Raw genomic sequence first — 26,545 nt, forward strand, 5'->3', positions numbered from 1 at the left:
TTGTTGTGAGAAAATCAAGACAGCAAGGACTTTAAGAGCTACTCACATCACATCCATAGTCAAAACCAGAGAGAAGTGAGTACATGCATTCTTAGGGCTCAGGTAGATTTCTCTACTCTTCTACAGTCTGGAGCACCAAACCAAGAATGACACCACCTACTCTCAGGCTGTGTCTTCCTCCATTTATAAAGACAAGAAGAGCAGTCCTTAAACATGTCCACAGTCCATTCTGATTCTCATTAAGAAGTTCTTCCCAGGTGACTGTAGGTTGTTTCAAGTTGACAATTTAAATTAAGCATCACAGCCATAGGAAAAAAGCAGGATCCTCTACTTACTGAAGGATATTTAGCATCATTCTTGGCCTCCACAACCAGATATATGCTGTGCCATCCCATTTTGTACCAGAGTCCATCAGAAATGCCTTCCAAAGTAAAGCATCCTCTGGGATGAAGGAATACACTTAGCTGCAAACCACTTCTGTAATGTGTAAGAAAACAAGTATGTTTTGATAACTTTTTAAAAGTAATGGCTGCTTTTTCTAAGATATTTCATAGCAAAGTTTATTATCATCATAAAAGTACAGTCTGAACATCTGTAGTTGTTTCCAGCAGTTAAAAGAGAATATGTTCAAAACTTTCTCTAAGAATAATAACAAGTGTGTTCAGGGAACTATTTAAATTATGACCATAATACATAGCAAACTGCTTAGGAAATGCATTGTGTAGGGGCAAGAGCATCAGTCCCGTGACTGTTAATCACCACAAGCCACTGACTGTCTAGCCTGTTTGATGCTGATCTTGGAGTGGAAAGAGGGTAAGTCACCAACTACAGATTTTAAAAACTATAATGAAAATCACAAGGGGAAAATTTAAGGAATGCTGGAAGCTCTATTTTCAGATTCCATGGTAGACCTGTTTCTCTGCATCAGTTCTTTTCTGGGCATACTTCCTGGATTTATTTACACACACATCCTCCATCTATTTTATTTAAAACCTTCACTGCCTCTAGGTAACATTTGGGATTTTTTCCCCCTTTACTAATTAGCATGTGGATCCACACTGCCTAGCAGACTAAGAAGCAGCTACCTAGAGGCTAGCAAGGTGTAAAGGGAGGAGATGACAGCAAGGTGAAAGAAGGGAATAATACCTGTGAGAGAAAGCACCCAGGATCTATCCTGCAAGACAGGAGTGAAGAAAATATTCTCACTGAAATGAAACAATCTGTTCCAAGTTCAAGCTATTGTGTTCTTGTGGGAGAGAAGGTTGTATTTGTTAGCTTGACCTGTCATTTCTGAAAATATTCAATGTTTTCTTTTTTAGTTGATAAATCATCATGTTTTTAGGTAACTATCCTTTGCCATCTCTTATCATGATGAGAAGTTACAACAATTACAAATACAGACTTTGTTTTTAAAAAGAAAATCTCATTATATTGTAGAAATTGCATTGTTGAAACAGAAGATGAATAACATGATTCTGGATATTTGTCTTAGATTTTCAGAATTACAGATTTCTTATCATTTTTAGAAAGACTTTACTAACTTATAGTTGGTTCTTTCACTTACAATAGTAATATCAATTTAGAACTCACAATTTTTGTCATATTTTTGTAATCTTTGTGATTTGAATGACAGCTGTGTGATAAGGGGGCTATTTAAAATGTATTTTCAAAGAAAGCACATAGTGACAGATATATAGCTACATTGTAAGGTAAGAGAGTATAGAACACGGTAATGAGAGAAACTAGAATTGTGTAAAATTCAGAGATAGTATAAGAGAAAGAAAGCATCCCAGTGTCTGCCACCCAACTCCACAGCCAGGGAAGAAGGGATATCTGCCATCCAGTCTTAATCTGAGTGACTGAACATTTCATAATCCATACAGGCTTTGGGGCTACTTGGATAAGCACCCTGAAACCTGAGAGAAAGCCTTGCTTTGGGAGAAGAACTCACACCATCTCCCAGTAGCCCCACAGTATACCTTAAGCAGGAAGCACATATGTCCATCCCTGGGATTCCGCAGATATTCCCTACATTGGTTTGGAGGAAGCTTAATATGGCTCAGCAATGGGGCTGTGACCTAAGATTGTGGCTTGGCCATACTGTGGAAGATAAATGTCATGACAAAAGGGAACAGAGGCTGCTACCCTTGAGGATTCATAATCAGGATGCTTGCCCTCTGATACCTGTGGTGGAGATAACTATGTGTGACTCTGGTATCTGGACTGAAGGAAACCACCCATTCAGTTCCCATAGCCTCTCTCCTATGGAGATGCCTAAGGTTGATAGCAGGGAGGAAACAACTTCTACCCCAGTTCTGCCCGTGGAAGGATGGTAAGAAGTGGCTCCAGCTTCTTCTTCCCCCAAAACATGTATCAGAGGGAGTGAGTGCAACCTTGTCCACTCTGGCTGAGGCCACACACAGGTAGAGAACATGAAAGCTTCCGCTACCATCACAATTACACACTTTTCTACACACACACACACACACACACACACACACACACACACACCATTTTGTATGACCACCCACTGTTATGAGGACCTAGGTATACCACCGAGAGATACTCATGATTCTTACTGTGAATTCTCCCCATGAAGCCTCTAGGCTGGCACCTGGTCACTGGTCAGAAGACAAATCAGGCGGTTCACATACTGCTGGAATGTCATTATCATAGTATCAACAGGGCATGAAGAAGCCTTTGTCACTCAGAACAGGCTTCCACTCCCAGGCTAGGAGAAGCCACACTTTGAACTCCCACACCCACTATTGTCTATACCACAGCTGCCTGTGGTCCTACTCTTGTGTTGCCTGCAGGGATAGAAGGTCTATCTGACTCCAACATGACATTCATTGCATCCAGCATCATTAATCAAAGTCCAAAGAAGCTAGAATGTGACTGTACCTAGGTGGGTTCCCAACTAAAAACAGTTTTAGATAACTAAGCAACCTACCCTCCAGACACAGCTACAAGAAAGGGGCTCATACTAGAGCAGACCACCTCAAAACTGGGTAAACATTCCTAATCCACCAGATAAGCAAATCTCAACACAGAAAGAGAAGAAATATAGGAAAACATGGTAGCCAGATACCACCCTCCTCCAAACAACACAGTAGCTAAAGAGTTGGGTTCCAAAGGTATCAAAATGGATGAAGTGCCTGATAATGAATTTCTAAAACATGTTTATAAACAAAAAAGTGGATAAAAGAAATTCTGGATATAATTCTAGCTATGATTGAGAACCACAGCAAAGGGATGGAGATTCTGTAATAGAACAAATCAAAATGTCAGAAACAAGTTCTATAAATCAAAACATACAGTGGAAAACCTCAGCAGCAATCTAGATCAATCAGAAGAAGAGATACATAAACTTGAAGGCAGATCCTTTGAAATATCACATTCAGACAAAAAAGTGGGACAGGGGAGAAGAGACTGTTCCAGATCATTGGAAGACCATTAAATGAACAAGTACCTGTGTCTTTGGAGTACCTAGAAAAAAGGAAAGATCTTTTAGAGAGTGTTGTATAGTCAACATGTCAAAATCATAAAACAAGGAAAAGTTTTTAATTGCAAAATGAAACCTCAGAGTCACATTTGAGGACTTTCTGACTAGATATTATGAACATATTTTTCGGGAGAAACTATACACACCAGCAGAGAGTGAATGGCACATTCCAAGTACTGAGAGAAAAGCTGCCAAGCAAATTTATCTCACCCAGTGGAGTCTATTCTTTAGAAGCAAGGAAGAGGGCTAAATTCAAAAGCCACATCACATCAACAGAATTAAAGACAAATATGATATCTCACTAAATGCGGGGGGAAACACTTGGTAAAACTCAATACACTTCATAATGAGGAAAACATTTACCAACCATATATATCATAGTTAATACCCAAATATATAAAGAAGTAAAAACTTTTAAAATAGCGTATCTTAAGGAACAAACAAGCTGAGTATGGTGGTATACATATGTAATCCCACCACTCAGGACATAGAGGATGGGGGATCAGGAATTCAGGCCAGCCTCAACTATGTAAAAAAGTAGGCAGCCAGCTTGGCTGTGTGTATCAAACCAAACAAACAAAATGATAGGCAAATGACCTGAATAGATATTTCTCATAAAAAGAAATATAACGGGGGAAATGTGAATGTGTTCTCTGAATTATTAACATAAAAGAAATTTAAATTTAAGCAAAACTGATGTGTCATCTCACTTCATTTAAAGCAAAATAAGAAAACAATTCTCTTATGGATATGGAGAAAAAGAACTCCTAACTGTCAGTGAGAATGTTAATTATCACAATGACTACAAAGAACATTTTAGAAGTAATCCAGACCAAATCAGATATCCTGTTGACACATCTATTACAGTGCGTGGAAATAGCCAAAGGGAATGAAAGTGGCATGTCAGACAGGTGTGTGTGTGTGTGTGTGTGTGTGTGTGTTCTAGATACAGAGCCACCAAGAAGACAGAAATGCTGTAATGTTTTAAGAAAACTTGTGTTTGTCCAGCATGTGTCAGTTAAGTTCTTTCAGGCCACAAACAAAAGCCACCAGCACTCTCAAGCCCATCTACCCATATGACCTCCAATAGTACATTTAGCCATGACTCATGCAGCTTCCCTATTGTTCTGCTTACCAACCTGCAAGTGAAACTTTTACAAAAAAATCTGCAGAGCCTGGAGCTTTATCCTAAAAGGCAGGTGGCATACTTCCATCTGAATTTTCAAACTATCAGCCGGAAGATTTCTGTTGCCCAGCCCCTGAGGACATAAGCATGAATCAGACACATGGAATTATCTATCCATCTCACTCCTTTGTGGAAACGTAGATCAGCTTGTCACATTGTTTGATTAAATGCATCCACCCCTGTGTTGTGGCTGGTTTAGAAACTGTAGCTGGAGTTTCTTTCCAGCCTGGTCCCACAACCAATTAGCCCCAAATAAACACATGGATGCTATATTAATTATAAAATATTGGCCAATGGTTAGGGCTTCTTCTGGCTAGCTCTCTCTTAATTATTAACTCATAACTACTAATCTATTAATTTCTACATGGCCTTATCTTACCAGAGAATGCATGATGCATCTTATCTTCCCAGTCTCTACATGGTGTCTCTCCCTGGTGGACTCTTTCTGTCCCTCTCCCCAGAATTCTCCTCATCTCATAGCTCACATATACTTCCTGCCTGGCTAGTGGCCAATCAGTGTTTTATTCATCAACCAATAAGAGAAACATATATACAGAAGGGCATCCCCCATCAAGAAATTCAATTTGCTCGTTTTCCATGTCGTGGGTCTTGATCCTCTAAACTCTGTCAGCATTTGAAGTAAACAGTGAAGCAATCAATGCCTCAAACATTTTACTTTAATGACTCAAAACTGTTACTTCTAGATTTTCTGTCTATTATAAATTCAATCTGAAATGTAACCTATGCTCCTGAAGCAAGGAACACTATTGGTGGAATTTTGTCATAAGACAAATAGAACCAACTATCAGAGTGTTGCAGTATCAAAAGGAAAAATTATGGGATGAAAACTTTGCCCCCATCCCCCCAAAAAAGAAAATGAGATCTGATGCTTGGTAAACCAATTGAAAAGAGCTTGAACAGAGGTAGCTGTAAAGAGTAGGTTTTTCCCTCTGGTCTGGACCCACTGCCATGCCCCAATTAACACACAGAGACTCTGTATTTGATATAACGCTGTTGGCCAGTTACTTGTTTCTTATCAGCTAGCTCTAAGTATTAACCCATTTCTATTAATCTAAGTATTTCCACGTGGTCTCATCTTACCAGAGAGTGGGGCTGGCATCTACTCTCTCCAGTCTCTACATGATGACTCCTTCCTACTACTTCCTCCAATCCTCCTTGTCTCCTAGTCCTGCCTATCTTGATTTCCTATTGGCCAACAGTGCTTTATTCATTAACCAGTATGAGAAACATATTTACAGAATGACATCTCCCATCAGATAGCCTGTTTGCATGAGAGTATAAATTGTTCCCAGAAGGATGTCGTTATTAAACGAAAATCATAGTGGCAGGGGTTGGCTATCTTCCTACAAGTTGTTGGTCATGGAGATCCCTGATCTCCTCAAAACAATACAAGGTATTAACACTGCTGTTGGTTGTCCATACAACTAGGTAGTAAGACTGTTGCTGAAGATTCCATGCACTGTGATCATGGACATAGAGAAATCAGGGTAGCACTGAACTGGAATCCTCTCTGCTGGACAGCCCCCATCATGCCGAAAGGTGGTATGCTGGCTGCTAGGTGGATTATCATCAATGGTCTTACTCAACTCTAAAATCATCACGAAATACTATGAATTGGCTAGACAAGATGTGGCAAGTCTGTTATGGGGGTAACAAACCACTTTCTGATTGGATTTGAGGCCTGCTACTTAAGAAGAAATTCAATCTGATAGTGTGAATGTCAAAAGCCCATGGCTGAAGAGAGAATAGACTACCATGTGAAAATGACTGCTGTCTATTTATTTATTTAATTATTGGCTAAATGAACATGCCTTCTAAATAATTGTATTTGCTGTCATCTTTGGGCATAGAAACTTTTTGGGGGGTAATCAATGGTAACTGAAGATGTATAAGTGAGCAAAGTGCTGAGGATAGCTGCTGAATTTTCAGTCAAAACAGCTCAGAGACTATTTGAAAAGAAAAGACAGGAGAATGTACAAAGCAGAGGGAAGGTGAATAAGGAAGAATGATGATCTCGCCGCATGACATTGCTGCTGCTGTACTCTTGAACACATGGCAAGTGTGATTACCTACACAACATGGGGCACGTCAGCATCCTGTTATGGAGGAGAAATGGGCTTAGAGTCCTCACCACCACTGAGGATTAGTAAATAGATAATGGTTGACTGATTGATGAGAGAGGGAAAGACTTTTTTTTGAATGGTATAGCAAGTGCCCATGTTCCTATAAAGGAAATTTCTTCTATGCTCTGTAAATTGGCTTAATGATAAAATCAAGGGATAATACACCAAAAAAGTCATACAAGTAGAAAGGGAGCTAGTGGGTAAGAAGAGGGGAATGAGTGAGAGGAGGGGGCCTCAAAAGAGGGCAATGAATAATGAATATGATCAAAATACATTATCTACATGTATGAAAATGTCATACTGAACTCCATTGTTATATATCATTAATATGTGCTAATAGAAAGGTTAAGGAAAACATTTCTAACTTTTCAAAAGTATGATCTCATTGAAATAATTTTAGAAATCATGTTATATTGTAGAGACCTTTTTAAAACATCTTCTTAGTATCATGCCCTCAAGAGATAAGACCATATAGGTTATTTTACCAAACTCTAAGAACAACACTGCTATTTTTAATTTTTCGAGAATTGTAAAAATAATCTCAAGGAGCTCAGGGTTGAACAATAAAGGAATGGCTGGAGTCTTTTTACAAAAACACAGTGTGATTTGACATGGCATGTGCCTGAGGAAGGTGGCATCCCTTGGGTGGGCATAGCCCTTCAGATCTAGATTAAACATGTTGAGATGAAATGTGAGGAGAGTAGATGCTGTTAACCCTGCAGGAAAGGCTGGTTTAAGCAGAGGAAACAGTGGGGGAAACAGTGCAAAGCGTGATAGCAGGACAGTGTGTGCAGAGCCCACCGTCCCAGAATCACTGTGAGCGTGGGTGAAGCGGGCTCTTCAGACACTGGTCCTGGAAGCCTAGGAACCCTCCTTTTCCAAAAAACTTACTGCTGTCCTCATTGTCTGATAAATAAAATGCCAGAGGAAAATGTTGTCTCTTTTCTATTTTCAAATCATAAATAACCCTTGTTTCCTGGAAAAGATTGTCTAGACAGAGTTATTACCCCTTGAACAAGCCACAGACCTGGTCCTTAAGAACCTTACTTGAAGATGTAAGAAATCTCCAGCCACTCTGACTTTTAGAGCCTTAGGGTGAAAACTGTCAGGCATGATCAATGGATGCCTGCTCTCCCAGGTCAGAGCCCCTAAGCCTGAGGTGGCTGCGACTATTAAACACACCAGTTCTCATTGTGATAAAACCACATCTCACACAGCCACAGGAAGGAAAATTACAGTAATCAATACAGATCAAAATGAAGCCATAAAGAGCCATAGAAAGACTAAGTGCTATATAAACTCACTCATGTGTGGAATCCAAAAATAGGATTTCAGCAAAGCTGAATGGTGATGAAGGAAGGGCTGGAGAGGATTGTTTAGTGAGTACTGAGGATAAAGGTAGCTATGACAATAGGACAATTACCAACCTTTCAAAGATTAATTTTAAAGTTTTGCATGTATGCATGCTAGTGTACTACATGCATGCGATACTCGTGAGGACAGAAGAAGGCATCAGATCCCTAGAATAGAAGTTGCAGACAGTTGTGATCCACTATGTCGGTACAGGGAAGAAAACCCAGATTCTCTGCAAGAGCAGCCAGTGCTCCTAACCACTGTGTTGTCTCTCTACCCAATAACTATCAATATTGATGATACATACGATACTGATTTTAAAATGCTAGGAAAAGGAATTTCATTATTTTCAGCATGAATGACAAATGGTTGAAGAAAATATATAAAGGATACTTTGGTGACTTAAGTCATGATACAGGTGACAACATATACATGTTTCAAAATACCACAGGGTACCCCTACGTATGTGTAATTTTATGCTTTTACATGTCAGTTAAAAACTGCTTTCAACAACAACAACAGGAATTCTGTATATCAAGCTTGTTGAAGATAACACTGTGGAATTTACCAGAAAGTAGATTAAAAATTTTGGCTTACCAGCTTACAAAAATAAGTCAGAATAAACACATGCACACATACATACATACATACATATATATATATATAGAAACATGCACACATGAACACACACAAAGGAGAATGCACTTTCCTTCTCTCCTCTCTGCCTCTCTCTCTCTTGCTCGCTCACATGCACGCACACACACACACACACACACACACACACACACACACACACACCAAAAGATGTCCCTGGAAACAGTGAACTTGTTACTTGATGTGAAAAGGGAGATCTGAAGGTATGCTTACATCAATGATCTTGAGATCAGGAGGTTACCCTGGTTTATTCACTTGGATTAAATGCAATCGCAAGGGTTTTTTGTTGTTGTTGTTTTGTTTTAACTAGACAGATGAGAAAATCAGAGTCAGTGGAGCAATAGAATAAGGTGAGTGCTGGAAAGAAGGCAACTCCTAAGTGCTGGAAAAGATAAGGAATGAGTTTTAGCCTAGACTTTCCAAAGAAAGCTTTACCTGCAAAAACCTACTTTGCATTTCCAACTTCTAGAACTTGGTGAAATATAGATTTGTACTGCTGTTTATGGCAGTTTGCTATCCCAGCAGTAAGAAACTAATACTGTTGGCAATACTTGACTTTAATCTCTTTTCTATTTTTCTTATTTACTATTTCCCACATCAAATAAAATAATGCAGTGACATTTTTAAAATAATCTTTTTTTATTTTCTCTTTTGGGATGAACACTAAAAAATTATTCATTCTTACTGTGATGCTACAGATAACTGTTTCTTTGCACTTCTAAATAAAAATAGAATGAATATATTTTCTATAGAAGGAGGGATTATTTAAGATACCTTGAGGCTGCAGATGTAGCTTGGTTGGTAGAGTGCTTATCTAGCATGCACAAAGGCCCAGGTTCAGTTTCCAGCACTGTATAAACCAGGTATACCAGCATGCTCCCATAACCTATTACTTAGGAGGTGGTAGCAGGAATGTCCAAAGTTTCAAGATCATCCTGGGCTACATAGGGAGATTGAGACCATTCTGAGCTATGTGAGACCTATCTCAAAAAAAAAACCCAGACACCATGCTGGGTATTTTGTACATAGATATCTTCCCAAATGACCCTGCCTCTAGTTCTCAGCCAAGGGCACTGATGGTCAAGAAGTTGCACTACTCATGTGAACTGTCACCAAATTGGGTCATGAGACCCAAACTTCCAGCTCCTTCCACTGAGACTATGTTGCTGCTAAAGCACACACACAAATGCCAACAGTAGACAGTCAGCCAAAATTGGGAAGAAATGGTCATTTAGGAGACAGGCTTCATGCCCTGGAAGGATAAAGATGAACAGACAATGTGACTTATTAAATCTTTTTGAAGGTGTCATCATGGACTCTCCCAGCTGCTTCTTCTCTGGGGCAAAACTCAACTGAAAGTTCATGTCACCACTCTGATTTCTTTCAAATCTCCTTATAGGGGTATTTGCATTTGGACTTTTTGCTACTGACATTTTTGTAAACGCCGGGCAAGTGGTCACTGGTCACCTAACACCATACTTCCTGACAGTATGCCAGCCAAACTATACTAGCACAGACTGCCGGGCACACCACCAGTTCATCAACAATGGCAATATCTGTACTGGGGACCTGAAAGTGATAGAACGAGCTCGGAGGTCCTTCCCCTCCAAACACGCTGCTCTGAGCATTTACTCCGCCTTATATGCCACGGTGAGTATGTGAGTCTTACTGTCTCTCCAACATTCTGTCATCCCTGTCACATAGGTTTCTGAAAGTCATATAGAATGTGTTTCTCTCACATCACATCACACTGTTGACAAAATAACCTCCTTCTTGAACCACTCCTAATCCTAACCATCCAGAAAACTTAGTTTGAAAAGAAATTTGGTAAGCCTCCACTTGTACCCTGCCAATTTACAGGTGGGAAACTAAGACCTCATGAATATCTAAGAACACACAGCCCGAGCTGTGGTCAGGCTCCCAGCACTGTCTGGGATTTTTCACACCACTGCCACAGTTTTAGTTGGTTCCATAACAGCATACATTCCCCATGTGGCTAGGTTTTCAAGTGTGTACCTCAGTGCATGGCTAACTTCACAGTGTGCATCGCAGGATTTAACATATGTGTCCTGTGATACTTGCAACATGTTTTAATTCTTTGTGAAGAGCTGAATAATTCAAGGGGAAGTTCATAGACCCCCCCCCAGACTGATAGCTGGGGAACCGCCATTAGACCGACTCAGACCCCCTGAACATGGGTCTCAGTTAGAAGCCTGAGCAGTCTAAGGGACCTCTGACAGTGTAACCAGGATGTATCCATGTTGCAGGAAAGGAATTTGGGAGCACAATCCCCATGGAGGGATAGTCCCTTAGCATAGAGGCAGGGGATAGAGCCTAGACCCTACTTCAAATGACTTGACAGATTTTGATGATCCCTCCTGGAAGGCACTCCCTGTGGAGTGGGGGGGTGGGATGGGAGGGGAATCAGGGAGCATGGGAGGGAGGAAGAGGGAACTAGGATAGATATGTAAAATAAGAAAAAATAATACATATATTATATATATAAAGAGTTGGATAATTCTAGAATTTAAGACCTCAAACTTCACTTCCCCCTTCTCCCCAGATCACACCACCTTTGACTGTCTAGAGCATTATAACCTAGAAATTTATAATTTATTTCAATTATCAATAATAATTGTTAATAGTTATTATTAATTGTCATTATAGTTAATAAATAAATAATTAATTATTTTGCTTTCATCAGAGGAAAAGAATTGGTGTTTCCTTATTTTTGTACATTTTAACTAAAGTCCATGTTGGAAATGTCATTTTTCATCTTTCTTTTATCTAACTTCCTTTGAACCCAGAACTTAGAAGCATCACACACACACACACACACACACACACACACAAGCCAATACCACAGGTCACTGGTGCATTTTACCAGCAGAAATAGCTATTGGTCAGAAGGCACTCTTAGTGAGTTCCAGTGGAGCATAGAGAAGAAAGACAGAGCTGTCTTCTGTCAAACCATCCAGATATTCTGGGATACCCTCATCTTACTCCCTCAGCCCCGTCTGCAAGGGGCAGCATCCCATTCTCTACTCAACCACTGTGGGAGGCACATTCTGCCTCTGTGCAGCTGAGTCTAGCCCTATCTTCCTGGGCCTCACTGCAAATGAGAATAATGTGCTGTTTTTGAGCGACACTGTAAATCTGCACCACTCTGCAGCTTCTCAAACTGTTGCACGAATACTCTCCTCCTTGCAGGTTGGAGCAGGAAATGCTATTGAATCTTTTACCACAGATCACCTCAGGTGTTCACGACCATCCTGCCTAGCCATCAGAAATTTCCTAGTTAATCCTTTGGGATATTCTCTGTAATGACTACAATCATTACATTTAGCCCCCCCCAGGTTAAGAACACACAAACACAGAGAATACAAACCAGTTGTTACCTTGTTAGACTTCTTTTTTTCTTTACAAAACAAAGAGGGAAAATAGAACAGGAATCCTCTGGGTCATTTAGTGTTTTTTTATAATTTTCAGAATATTGATTTGTTCTGAAACTATCTAGAGCATAATTTTCACAAAGCTATGTGCTTTTGCCCCCAATCTTTATCAGTTTCAAATCACTACTGTGTAAAATTAATTTTGATAACACCATTATACAAATAAATCGGTAACTTAAACCAGTGTGTCATCGTCAAAGGAGACTTAAACATCTGTGGCAGCAGAAAATAAAACTCAAATACTGTGTGTTCACAGAGCATGTAATGCAGGCATCATCCAAAGATTTGGATATCAACCCATTCAGCACTTAATTAGATAAACCTGGACACAACATTCCAACTGAGTAAACAGTTTCAGCTGTGTGTTAAATTAAGCTTCCAGGATTACTCTAGACTGAAGGATATGCCAATTGCCAGAACTTGATCATTCCACAGTGCAGAGAGGTACTGAAACACTACACAGCACACATAAATATCTGCAATTATTATATGTCAAATAAGAAGTGAAATGTAAGTGTCAAATAAGTGGAAACATTATTCAGCTGTTGCTTCCTAGGTTCCAGTTAATCAGTAAAGAATATCAACCAGGGGTCTGTGTACTTAATGGTCAATATTTTTTTTCTTATTATTATTTTATTTAATTTTATATAACAAAGTCCAATTAAATGAAAACAAACATTTATACACAATATTTGGGAATTTGGGCGTCGTTCTTTCCAAACTACTTCCTGCTGGTAAGGGGCGCTGTCATGGGGGATTTGAAGAAGATAAAGGTCAATATTTTTGCAGGAAAGATTCATAAAAGACATACCTAGAAAACAATATATAAACATAAAAATTCAAATTGAATATATGTATTTGCATTCAGCATTTTAAGAAACAATTCCCACAGTGTCAGAATACTACAGTATGTTACACTCTGTGTGACTTTGGTCTACCAGAGTTTTGTGTGGCACCTGATAACTAGGATAAAGAGGCTCCTTTATTCAACCAGGATTCATGCTAGTATTGAAACATCTCCATAATAATTAATTTCCCATGTAGTATTGCCAGATACATCTATGTGAATGTATTTGTGCTTAGGATATGAAATATTCTTTAGATTATAATCTTAAATGTCTGTCTTTCCTTGTGCCTTTTTAGGGTTACTGAACTCACCATATTTGATAAGATGATGAGACAAGTCTGTAATCGCTGAACCCACATGGGAGGAGGGGGCAGGTAGATTGTAGCACATTTAAAGCCAGACTGGGCTACAAAGAAGCCCATTCAAAAGGAAAAAGGAGAAATGATATGTCACTAGTGTCCTCTGCTGGTGGGTTATAGCAATTACCAAAGTGATGTAATTTGCTGGAAGCATGTTTCTTAATTTTAGACCATCAGGGTGTGATCAGAACATTATAATAACATCTGATAACAATAGCCCACATTTCAAGTGTCAGTGAGCACATCTTTTGTTTGGTACAGAGCCTTCACCCTTTCTTATATTGTGGTACACAGAAAAGTTTAGTGTTCTAAAACACTATGAAGTAGACAAATGGATAAAGCAGACCACAGTTGTCCCTGGTAAGAATCAACTTCCAGCACAGCAGTGACCCGTAGTAAGGACTGGGCCATTCAAATTAGGTCCATCGGTCGGTTGGTGAACAATTTCATGTCATGGCCCCAAAATGTGGGACAGCAAAAAATAAAATGTGACGTCTCTCATCTACCTGATATCCTCTACCACAAACTCATTCAAATAAAAGGTTTAATTGGTGCCCAAGACTTTTATATACATTTCAATGGCACCACACATTTATCTGGTTCTTTACATAAAAACCACGTGTTCTGAACCCAGCCGTCATTCTTCAGTTATTCCTTCCGTCAATATAGCTTCTGTTCACAAACTCATTACGATGCAAAAGTGATTAAGAACACATGCTCATTGACATTGCTGCACTGTTTCCTGACTGACTAACCAGCTTAATGGAGTTGTCCAAGGAGATGTGGTTGCCATGGTTCCCTTCGTCAAAGCCCCTGTTCCCGACCTGGGACATGAGTGCATTCATGTGGATACACCACCACACAAGGGCTGCCTGAAACCCACTGGCCTCTCTCTCTTTCACACCACAGATGTACATCACAAGCACAATCAAGACAAAGAGCAGTCGACTGGCCAAGCCAGTACTGTGTTTGGGGACCCTCTGCACAGCCTTCCTGACAGGCCTCAACCGGGTCTCTGAGTACCGGAACCACTGTTCAGATGTGATCGCTGGATTCATCCTGGGCACCGCAGTGGCCCTGTTCCTGGTAGGCTGGCCTCTTTCTCTACACTTCATCCCTTTTATATCCTCTGTGTACAGTCATAGTGCACTGAGTTTCCTGGAATCCAGTCTGAGTCATTGTTCCTCGGGTCCCTGTATTCTGAACTGCTATTGTCCAGATAATATGCATGCTATTTCTGCAGGAACAGAACCAGGGCACCTTAACTTTGAGAAATATGACTGGCTATGTTTCTTGAGAGTCAAAGAGAATACTATCCCCAAGAGGGCTATATTTTGTCTTTGAGCTTTCAGCTTGGTAACATAGTGTATCTCTATATAAGTGTTTGAGTATTTACAGTCAGTGTCTAGGACTCAGGAGCTACATATTTCTAGGCAATGCACAGAGAAACAAGGCCACTAGTGGATCAGGCTCTCCCCTACAGCACTGCAAAAAAAAAAAAAAAAAGAAAAAAGAAAAAAAAAAAAAATGAATGAAACTGGATCTAGACACAAGAACTGTCTTAGTATGCATGTACATGCCATCTCAGATTTATGGAAACCCTATAGTTAATCATTCACCTTTTAGAGGCCTCTTGGCATCTTATTTCAACTAAGTGTCATCTATATTTGACCCCCCCCCGAAGAATTTTGGCAAACGCAGCTGCCTCCTTATCATCACAGCTCTGATGACATTTTAGCTCTTCAAAGAGATGGCAACCAGGCTACAAACTCTTCTGGAAAATCCCTTAATCTGACTAGGACTGGAAAATAAGAATTTGTGCTTGCTTTTTATCTTGTTCTACTCCAGTTTCATTGAAGTGTGGCAGGGATATGATGATACATACTGTCCAATGTGGTGAACTTGACATCGTTCTTGCTTTTTCTTTCCCCTCCACCTCAGGCAACTATTGATGTTTAATTTGTTTTTCTACTTTGGATTTCACATAAATGAAGTCACATTATGTATTCTCTGACATTTTACTCCCACTATAATTTATATTTGGAGACACATTCATGTTGTAGAATGTAACCGTAACTCGTTTCTTTTTATTGCTCTGTAATATTACATTTCCTGGACATATCAGAGAGGTACAGTTTTGTTCTTTGGTTATTTGTTATAACAGTCGCTAGGCATATAAACTTCCCTGCATAAAATAAAGCTGTTGTCAATAACAAGACCCTACCCAAAGAGAAGAGGTCACTAAAATCTTCAAGCACCTGCCACCCATCTTACTCTGCCCTTGATAGTCCAAGCCCCTTTAAAGACTGGTATCATACATATACTCACTTTATATTCATATATTCTATGACTTAACTCTTTCTTAACTCTTTTTTTTTTCTTTCTGCTCTCAGTGCAAAAAAAAAAAAAACAAACAAACAAACAAAAAAATCCCATCCAAGCGTCTACCTCAATTGACCGGCTAGTTTGGAAAATGTTCACACTTTTCTATGGAACACTACCTGTGAAGCTATTGTCATGCAACATCCCCTCCATCAGCTTTCTTTTTATAATGGAAGAAGAGGAGGGGTTGGAGGGCAAATTCTCTGGGTAAAGTCACAGAGAAAGCACTGGAATGCTCCCATGATGCTGTTATCTCATTAGAGAGAATCACTGAGAGAGATTTTTTTTTTTTTTTTGAAAGTAAGAATTACATGTGACTTCAAGAGAATGGAGTGTTTTCCAAGGCAGCTCACTGATACATGAATAAAGACAGGCTCAGAAGAAAAGTCAAACAGTCTTGACATCAACACCACTAGAGTGCACTATCCCCAGCTAAGAAGAAATGGCCTTGTAGACTACCCATGTAGCTTCATGGAGTCTTTGAGAGATGATGTCCATGAAATGGCTGGAATGCCATGTACAAATTCTTCTTTAAGATTGGACTTGTTTTCTTGTTTGCAGTTTCTTGCTTGCCCCTTGGTTACTGTTTTTTCTGTTATTTCTTCCAGTGGTTTAACAGTTATTGCTATAGGTGTCTGTTTCCCATGAGGAATAACACAGGGGAAGAGGAAGGAAAATGTTGGTTGAGCAATTACTGCATGTCCAATTACCTCACATTCCAAGTTCCTAGGGCACCCCTAGCAGTATTTTCTCTTCATTTTGTTGTTCAGGAAGTTGAGCCTCAAAATATATAAGGCTCTGATACCTTTGCCTTCTACCATTTCCTAAGTAGCCAAAGTTTTAGTCATAGCTATAGTGTGAGGTAGAGGAGAGACAGATAAAAATGTTTGTTTAAATGCTCCTTGTGGTTTTAAAAATTACAGACTTAACACTAGACATATAAACAGATGCAGAATAGCAAGAGAAACTATGGAAAGATTAAGACAAATTCAACACAGGCAGAGAAGATGGTAAAAACTTATGACACAGATAGGAAATAAATAAAGTAGACAAGCATTTATAAGCAAAGTTTTCTAGATAGATGGATAGATAGACATACAGACAGACAGATATTATTAGTCAGTTGTTTAAGTCAAGGTAAATAATAATGACATAATTTGGCTATGATCATTTTAGGCACAAGTTAAACATCAGCCAATATGAGCTGAGTACTTGCTGTGTTTGATACTCAAGAGACAAAATAGTATAGTGATGACATTTTGAGCAATTTAAACTTTACCTGTAGCACCTAGTAGCACCTCATTTCTTACTATTGAGAATTGTTGGCTGAGGAATTAACAAAAATGAGACACAACCTCCAGGACCCAGCAACCCTCAGGACATGTTTGCTTTGATTATGAGGTGACTTACATTTGTCATACTGTCACAAATCTATATGGTAAGTATACCCATTCCCATTTGACAGCTGAAGAGATGAGCTCTGTGGGGTCAACTGGCTGGGATTTGCCTTACCATTACATACAGTATGCTCAGCACACACTTTAGGCCTCCCTCATTCTTGGTCTCCATAATTCCAAGAAAATATACTACCTCCATGATGATATTCAAGGACAGCAATGTGCCACACTCAAATAACCAGGCATAGCCTGCTGGAATCTTACCCCTCTCTCTGTTCCCTCCATATCCTATATGTGGAGGTTCATAACTTCCTACTGGTGTCTGAGCCCAATTTCTGTTCCTCCCCATCCTGCAGGGAATGTGTGTGGTTCATAACTTTAAAGGAACGCAAGGATCTCCTTCCAAACCCAAACCCGAGGATCCCCGTGGAGTTCCCTTGATGGCTTTCCCAAGGATAGAAAGCCCTCTGGAAACCCTCAGTGCACAGGTATAGTAAAGAAACGTTAGCAAGCAAACCCATGATCTTGGCAGGTTGTTTAATCCTGAGAAAGTGCTTACTGTTGTGCAGATTGAACCCAAGCAGATTTAGTGTACTTTGGCCTCTAATGTAAAGTCAACATTCATGAAACTTGAAATATTCATATGAGAATCCAGTTTGACTAACAACTGAATTGTTTCTTGTGCAATTCCATTTTCCTTTGGGATGGGATGGGTTGGAGGAGGAGAGTATCCAAACTTCCAGGGGATATGAAAGCTCAAGGTTCACAAGTTCCTAATGTAGTATGGCATACTGTTTGCATGGAAATTGCACAGAAATTCATATATGCATTTATCTCCACTTCACTTGCAATGCCCACAACAACGGAAACACTGAGTAAACAGCTGTTAAACTGGACTGGTGAGGGAATACTGACATGGAAGCAATGTAGTATACATTCTTACAGAGGACCAGAGTGCTGCTCCTGGAACCCTGGGCTGGTTATAGGATTATGAGCTGGAAATATAGTGCAGTAGCTGTCTACTTGCTCCGTTACCCTCAAATCTGCAGCTCCAAACAACCCCATGCCCTCTTCTGACCTCCTGATACACACACACACACACACACACACACACACACACACACACACGTACATACATAAAATAAATCTTTTTTAAAATGTACAACTGATCTCCCAAGACTATGTCTCTAGTGGCCTAACACAAAGATCCAAGCACCCTCTAATAATGAGATGAAAACCACAATTTCCTTAAGTATTTACCAATCTCGTGGGCCTGTAGCTTAGAATTTTAAGTTTAAGCAAAGGACAAAACTTTGGAAACCACATTAGCAAGTTTAGTAAATGAAATGTGACAGAATTACAAGGAAAAAATACATACATCTGAAGTAGTATACCACATTTCAGGAACAAGCAAGCAACAGAATACAATAAGGAAACAGATGTCCAATAACATTTATTTATATTATACATAAAATTTTCTCCAAATCACATAAAATATTTTTATACAAACATATACAATGATCATGTACAAGATCAGGAAACATGTCTTAAGAAATTTTAGGGTCAGTGAGATGACTTAGGAGGCAAAGGTACTTGCCCCAAACCTGGTGAACTGAGTTCCTGAGATTCACATTGTGGAAGCAGAAAACTATCTCCTACAACCTGTACTCTGACTTCCCCATGTGAGTGGTCACACATCTGTACACACAGATACATACATATAAATAAAATTTAATTAAAAATATGGAAAAGTATATTTTAATGGCTCTTCATCGTGTAGATTGCATTACCTATAGGTTAACTAAAGTCAAATGAAAACCCCTCTATCCACTGGAAAATATTAATTTTAACTCATAACTCAAAAGAATAGGTCCTATTGGCAAGTTCAGTTGGTATTCAGTATTTGAAACATTTCAAAGGTATGAAATATAACTGTCACTTTGAATTCTTTAAATAATTACATTAAAACAGTAAAAAAGTGTTTACATGAAGAAATGATTTTACTTTGGTTGGAAATAATGAAGGAAAGAAGTAACAGAAGTTGAGGGGTCTTGGAAGAATACATTAAGGGGCAGTAATTGGTGTTTTTTGTTTAGGGGGCTGCCATTATTTGTTTGACAAACAACACGAAATTGGGTAGGTGGGGGGGAGGATCTGGGAGGAATTGGGGAGAAGGGAAAATATGATCAAAATGCATTGTATAAAAAGTTTAAAATATTAAAAATAAAAAAAATAAAAAGACTGGTGAGCTTTAGCCTTAAAGACATTTCAGGAATGATAAGAGTGTGTGGAAGTCAGTCAGCCCAGCCCTGAGTGTCTATCTGTTGCTTCCTCTACAGAATCACTCTGCCTCCATGACTGAAGTCACCTGAGAGGAATGAAGAGATGCAGCTGTAACTGGTTTCTTTTTTTTTTTTTTTTCAACAACCTTCCAATTCAATGCTTCAAAACACACAGTGACTCAAGTCAAACTGTGAAGACAAGTATTACATTTATCTAGTTAGAGGTTAGAGGCTAATGTTTTGTAAATTTTTTGTATTAAAAAGGTGGTGTAGCTTGCCCTGACCTTTTTTTTTTTTTTGTCAGTTTTAATATATTTATGCAAGAATTTTAAAACCAACAAAATTTTCCTCTTGTTTAAGTGTGCATTGAAGAATCACATTTATTAAATGGTTGATGTTGTTTTGTGATATTTGTACACAAATCTTTTCTCAGTTTTATAGACACAAATAAAGTCAATGATCCACTTTAAACCTTTATTACCACGGTTGCTGCCTCCTCCAAAAGCTTTGAATTTCAATGAGATTTAAACTTTTTAGTTACAGAAAGGAACATGGTGGTTAATTATAAATTTCACAATCAATCTTGGGGAAAATATTTGGAAGGAACATCATGTTCTGTTCTATTAATAATTTATTGCATTCCAAGTAAAAGTGACAGTGGTGTACTAGTGATTTCTAGTTTCCTAAATATTGACACAGAAGTCAATATTGTGGGGGTGGGGTTATATGACTCTTTCTTAAATAATGGCCTTGCCCACCTAAGGAACTCAAGGTGGATCTGGAATTCTGCCCTTAGGCAGGCAGGTGATACTGTAGCCTTCCATCCAAAAGACCAGCCTTTCCTGCCAACTAAACAGTTTTGTATTCATATTGTATGAACTTTTTATGAAAAAGAATATTTTACAGTTTGCACAGTATTATTTTACAGAAGGATATCAGAGCACCTACAATATAGAGCCCAGACTAACAGCTTCACTTGGGGGCTTCTAACTGTTCTTGGATTTTAAACGCATCCTGTTTTCTAGCATGGTGATAATGTGTTCCTCCTTTGAGAGAAGGAGTTCCCTTTCTGTATCTATCAAGATGTTTTCTTGACACATCCATGTCAGCGCTTATTAGTTTGTTTATTTTTTTTCTAAATGGAAGAAAGAAAAGTTATCACAAAATATATTCTGACTCATGTCCTCTGTTTGACATTTCACTTGGTTGTATGTGAAGAACCACAGAGTGGCCCAAAAGTGTTTGTGTTTTTAATTCATGTGAGCTGAGGCTAAATGCATTGAACTAGGAGCATGACTGGAAGGTCATTCAGAGATAGAAAAAAGGGAAGTAGGGACAGAGAGTGAATGAGAATGGATACCCCTGTGTGTGCATGTGTACATGTTTAGATAAAATGAAAGGATTCCTTAATTTATTAAGATACTCAAATGTACTTTCTGAATTCCTAATGTGATACCTTAGTCTTCAGCTTGCTCTGGAACTTCTGAGTTTTCAATAAACACTTAATCTTCTTTTAAAAACAAAAGTCACCTCTGCTAAAACTTTCCTTGGCCCTGTCCCCTCTACTGTTTACCTAAATTCTCTTACATACATTCAGATACATCTTCTAAGAAGTGCCTGACTAAAGTTGGAGAAAAGAGCAAGTAGTTAATCTCTATTCATCCCTAATGTTAAACTACCTGCCCCCATATGGCCTATATGTATAATGCAATCTGTTGTTTTCCATGCAAGGAACCCAGAGAAGATATATAAAGCTAAAACACTGTGATGATATATATCAGTCCCAAAATTGTGGCTCAGCTTTGTCTAGTTCTTATTTCTATTCTTCCTGTTACATGACGGTGCCTCTGAACCAAGTTAAGCCCTTTTTTGTGTGATATGTCTACTCAGATGGCTCATGAATGCTGCAGAGGAATGGAAATCTGGACAAACTCTGAGCTCTCTCCTCTCCTATACACCAAAGGTAATGTCATCCAGTATCAGAATGACTCCTCTTATTTACCTAAACACACAGGGTTTATTAAGAAAAGAAATAAAGTGTTCTATAAGCCAAGCAATGGTGGTGCACACCTTTAATCCCAGCACTGGGGACACAGAGGCAGGCAAATCTCTGTGTGTTCCAGACCAGCATGGTCTACAGAGCAAGTTCCAGGACAGGTTCCAAAGCTACACAGAGAAACCCTGTCTTGAAAAAACAAACCAAAAAAATGGTGGCAGACAAAATTGATTATGTATTATCCATTTCATGTCACACTAAAAGGCTATTGGCCTGTTTGTTCACCCAACTGTATTTTTTTGGGGGAAAAAATCAGTTCAACACAGTGGCTAACACTATGTTTGCATGCTTCTTTTCGGTTTGATTCTGGGAAGATTACCTGTTATTTCAAAATCTGTGTCTACAGACTTTGGTTTCACAGTGCAGGGCTCCTGATTTAGTCTAACCCTTTTGCATGATTCCAAGACTTTAGTAGTGTCTCTACTTACACTTCAGCTACTTTAGCTGCTTCACAATAATTGTTATCCTCCACATAGAATGTGAGATTCAGTTCTCAGGTTTGGACTTCTTTACATGTGTCTACTGCCAAGGACAAAGTTCTCTGTCAATACAGGACATGTAGTGACTATAGGCTAAGAGAAACATGGACTCTGTGATGAATTTTTCTTCATCATTTTATGGATGTCAAAAATGCCTGAGAAAGTTGGGTTCACTGTAAAAGAGGACTGAAAACAAGACTAATAAAAAAGTGTTTTGATGTACAACAATGAAGTTCTTAACCTTATAGACATTCACACTTGGATGGCATGCCCATTACAAGACTTGTCACAGAGAACATTTTGTTAAAGTTTACCCAACAAATAGATGCCAGACTTCTCCCCAACTTGGTTGAAAAGAGACTGTGGCTCATTTCAAAATAGAGGACCTTAATAGTGCTTTAGTGATGTTGTTAGATACACAATAAATAATGGCCAAGAATCTGCTCTAAGCAGTTATCATGTGTGAATGTCCCATTGGTAAGCTCTAATCTTTTCATTAGGCTGTGGTGGTAGCTTGGTGGTAGCTCCAGTATTTAGAGAACACAAATTCCCCATAATCTGGACTTGAAAGAAAGGGGGTGCTATTGGAATGAATTGACTTCGTTCCCAATAACTACCAACTGCAACAAGTGATATCTTAAAGGCAGACATATAATATACCCAGTTCTCCAAGTATATTTAAAGGACTGGGTGCCACTAATGCTTCAATAGTAAGGATGTTCAAAAGATTTAAAAAAAACATTAAAGTTATATTACTAAAGTTGGCCTTACTCCTTTGCATGATATTTCCTGAGAATCTAGAAGATAAAACTAAATATTTATTTACAATCAATGCATCCTAACTTGTCCCCCAGCCCTAGAAACCTTGGGCTTTATCTCACCATCTGAAATACCACTCAGCATATATGGGAAAAAACCCCATGAGCTCACTTATGGAAAAAAAGTTCTTAATAGGCCCTTGAGAAGTAACTTCAAAAGCCACCAATGCTAAGCATATACAGCTACTGTACAGACAATGCAACTCTCTTTGGGAAGTCCACACCCATAATCTTAAATATGTCTTACTTTCTTACAAGGTGCCTCTCTTTCTATTAACCTGTTCTAAAATTGGTTTAAAATGTCTTCAAAAAGCTGATGAGATGGAACAGTAGACAAGGAGGCTTGCTGTAAATCCAGATGATCTGAGTTCAGTTCTGGGAACTCACATGGGAAAAGGAGAGAACTGATTGCCAAGGGGATACCTCCATACATATCTATCTTCTTGTAAACACACACACACACACACACACACACACACACACACACACACACACAATATATTTTTAAAGGTTTATAATACCCCTCAGCTCTGCTTCATATTGGCTCACCCTAAAATACTTTCTTGTGGCAAAGCCAGTCATCTGGTTTCACTTGAGTGGAGTTCCTTAAAAGATAAAGGAGGTTCTCAGTGTACTTCCTGTGATCTGGTCAGTGAATGGATTTGTTAGAGAATTAGACCATGAGAATCAAAAAGCAAAGCTTTACTCAAGATCTCTAGGACACTGCCAGGGTGTCCCCAAGACAAAGGAAATCAGCTCTGCCAAAAGGAGTCTTGAGTTTTTATAGGATGCTTTTAGTCAGTGGGAGAGACTTGAGGAGGAAAAGGTAAGTTTAACAGTCAAAGGGGACTGCAGTGAGAAACATTTTATGGGTGGGTGGGCCACTCTGGCCATTAGCATATCAGGAGGCTGTGGTCAAGCTTTTCTGCTGAAACCAGGGGTCAGCAGACTTATGAGAGCAGTAGAACAATCAGTCTCTGTTTTCCTGAAGGGTCTGGGTCCCCCATCTTGATAAATTGGTGGCTCCATCTCGGGCCAAAGATCTGGGCCAGCTCAATAGTCACCATGCTGACAATATTATTATTGCCCTAGTGACTTCAATATGTGCACAAAACTATTCTGCCACACATACTGTCCCTCCTTATACTCCATGTCTATTCTATAATGAATACAAAACATTTACTGACATCCTACTTCTTGACCCAGGCTGTTCCAACTTTGATCTGTACCTTCAGATATATTTAGTGAACATCTATTATGTACTCAGAATTGTGCTAATGACTAGGGATATACAACAAAATAAGTAGAGCAGCTGTTTTCTTTCATGGGACTGTGTCAACAAGAGAAAAAGGAAGACAAGTGTGTTGCTGGTCGTTTCTGTCCTGCCAGATCCTATGGACCTTCAGTCACAAATAAACACATGGATGCTATATTAATTATAAAACTGTTCACTGAATGGCTAGGGATTCTTACTGGTTAGCTCTGTCTTCATTATTAACCCATTTCTATTCATCTACATATTCCCATGTGGCGGTATCTTACCAAAGAATGACTGGCTTTTCCTATCCTCCTGGTCCCTCCATGGCATCCTTTCTAGTGTCTCTCTGATTATCTTTCCCAGAATTCTCCTCATCTCCTAGTCCCACCTATCTTCCTGCCTCTACTGGCTATTAGCCAAACAGTGTTTTATTCATCAACCAATAAAAGAAACATGTATACAGAAGGACATTCCCCATCACACATGTAAAAAGGGTGCTGGGGATGGTCTAGGGCATTTCCAGCTTGTTTCCTTGGACAAAGAACTGAACTTCAAGAAATAGAAGACCAAGATTTATGAGAAATGCAGAAGCAACTACTTTGTTCCTTCAGGATCGAAGAGGCCCTACAACTGGGAGTCCAATAAAAAAAGATGTAGACTTGAACATTTATATGGCCCCTTGGTTCTCCTCTTTTCTCTGTTGGTCCAGTTTGGATACCCACCCATGTGCCTTCTTGCCACTTTTTTTTCCAAGATCTTCTGGGAACAAGAATTTGTCACCCGTGTCCCTCTAATTTTTCTCCAACAACCCAGAGCCTTTAATATAAAGTGATTTCAAGGGATACTTAATTCAGAAGAAGAAAATATGGCATGAATGGAAAAGTAGAAAAGGCTGATACAAAGCAGTGAGGTGTGTGTGTGTGTGTGTGTGTGTGTGTTGTCTACTTAAATTAGGGATGGTAAGATAGAAAGCATATAGAAAAAAATATTAAGGGGTTGGGGAGATGGCTCACAACCACTTATAACTCCAGTTCCAGAGGGATATGATGCCTCCCTACTCTAAAGGGACATGCACTCATATGAATATATCGACAGAGAAACACATGAGTTAAAACGTGTATAAATGTCACTAACCTCACATATGACAGAGGGCTGATCTCTAAAATTACAAAGAACTCCAGAAAATAGTCACCAAAACACCAAATAACCCTATTAAAAAGTGGGGTACAGGACTGGATAGAGAATTCTCAATAGAGGAATCCAAAATGGCTGAAAGTCACTTAAGAAAGTGCTCAACATCCTTAGCCACCAGGGAAATGCAAATCAAAACAACTCTGAGATACCATCTTACTCCTGTCAGGATGGCTAAAATCAGAAACACCAATGACAGCTTATGCTGGAGAGGATGTGGAGAAAGGGGAACATTTCCTCCACTGCTGGTGGTAATGCAAACTTTACAGCCATTTTGGAGACCAGTATGGTGGTTCCTCAGGAAAATAGGAATCAGTCTACCACAGCACCCGGCAATTCCACTCTTAGGCATATACCCAAATGATCCACATCCATGCAACAAAGACATGTGCTCAAGTATGTTCATAGCAGCATTATTTGTAATAGCAAGAACCTGGAAGCAACCTAGATGCCCCTCAACTGAAGAATGGATAAAGAAGATGTAGTACATTTACACAATGGAATACTACTCAGTGGGGAAAAAAAACAATGAAATCTTGAAATTCACAGGCAAATGGATGGTACTTGAAGATACCATCCTGAGTGAGGTAACCCGGTCACAAAAAAAAAAAAAGGGGGGGATGTGGCATGTACTCACTCATATATAGATTTTAGACATAGAGCAAATGATCACCATCCTATAATTCACACCAAAGAAAAATAGGATACAAGGAGGAACCTAAGAGATTCATACAAGGTCTCTCATAGAAGGGGAAAGGAACAAGATCTCCTGAGCATATTGGGAGTGGGAGGGGGGCAGTGAGTGGAGAGGGAGTTAGGAGAAAGAGAAGGGAAGGAGAGGAGAACATGTGGAACCAGGGGACGAATAGACTAGAGCAAAAAAAAAAAAAAAAAAAAAAAAAAGAAAGAAAGAAAGAAAGAAATACTATAATTGAGGGAGCTGTTATAGGTTTGAAGAGAAAACTGACACTAGAGAAATGTTCAAAGACCTACAAGGATGACCCCAACTATCAATCTGAGCAATAGTGGAGAGGCTACCTTAAATGCCCTTCCCTGATAATGACATTGATAACTAATTTACACGCCATCACAGAACCCTCAGCTGGTAGCTGATGGAAACAGAAGAAGACACCCACAGCTAAACACTGAGCCAAACTTCTGGAATCCAGTGCAGAGAGGGAG

At 39.2% G+C, this 26,545-nt stretch overlaps 2 protein-coding genes across 2 annotated transcripts in view; one reads left to right on the forward strand and one right to left on the reverse strand.

Moving 5' to 3' along the window:
• The window catches only part of Plppr1 (phospholipid phosphatase related 1), a 255,617-nt gene extending 235,579 nt beyond the window's left edge, over positions 1 to 20,038 (forward strand). The window contains exons 5-8 of the mRNA XM_051187785.1: positions 10,242 to 10,492; positions 14,410 to 14,586; positions 17,636 to 17,767; positions 19,619 to 20,038. Coding sequence (XP_051043742.1) covers positions 10,242 to 10,492; positions 14,410 to 14,586; positions 17,636 to 17,767; positions 19,619 to 19,651 — 593 coding nt within the window. The 3' untranslated portion in view covers positions 19,652 to 20,038. The remainder of the gene's footprint in view (positions 1 to 10,241; positions 10,493 to 14,409; positions 14,587 to 17,635; positions 17,768 to 19,618) is intronic.
• LOC127224676 (bile acid-CoA:amino acid N-acyltransferase) overlaps positions 1 to 26,545 on the reverse strand; it is a 1,166,658-nt gene that overhangs the window by 1,091,857 nt on the left and 48,256 nt on the right. The window lies entirely within an intron of this gene.

Source organism: Phodopus roborovskii, unplaced genomic scaffold, assembly GCF_943737965.1.
Source record: "Phodopus roborovskii unplaced genomic scaffold, PHOROB, whole genome shotgun sequence".
Classification (NCBI taxonomy): Eukaryota; Metazoa; Chordata; class Mammalia; order Rodentia; family Cricetidae; genus Phodopus; species Phodopus roborovskii.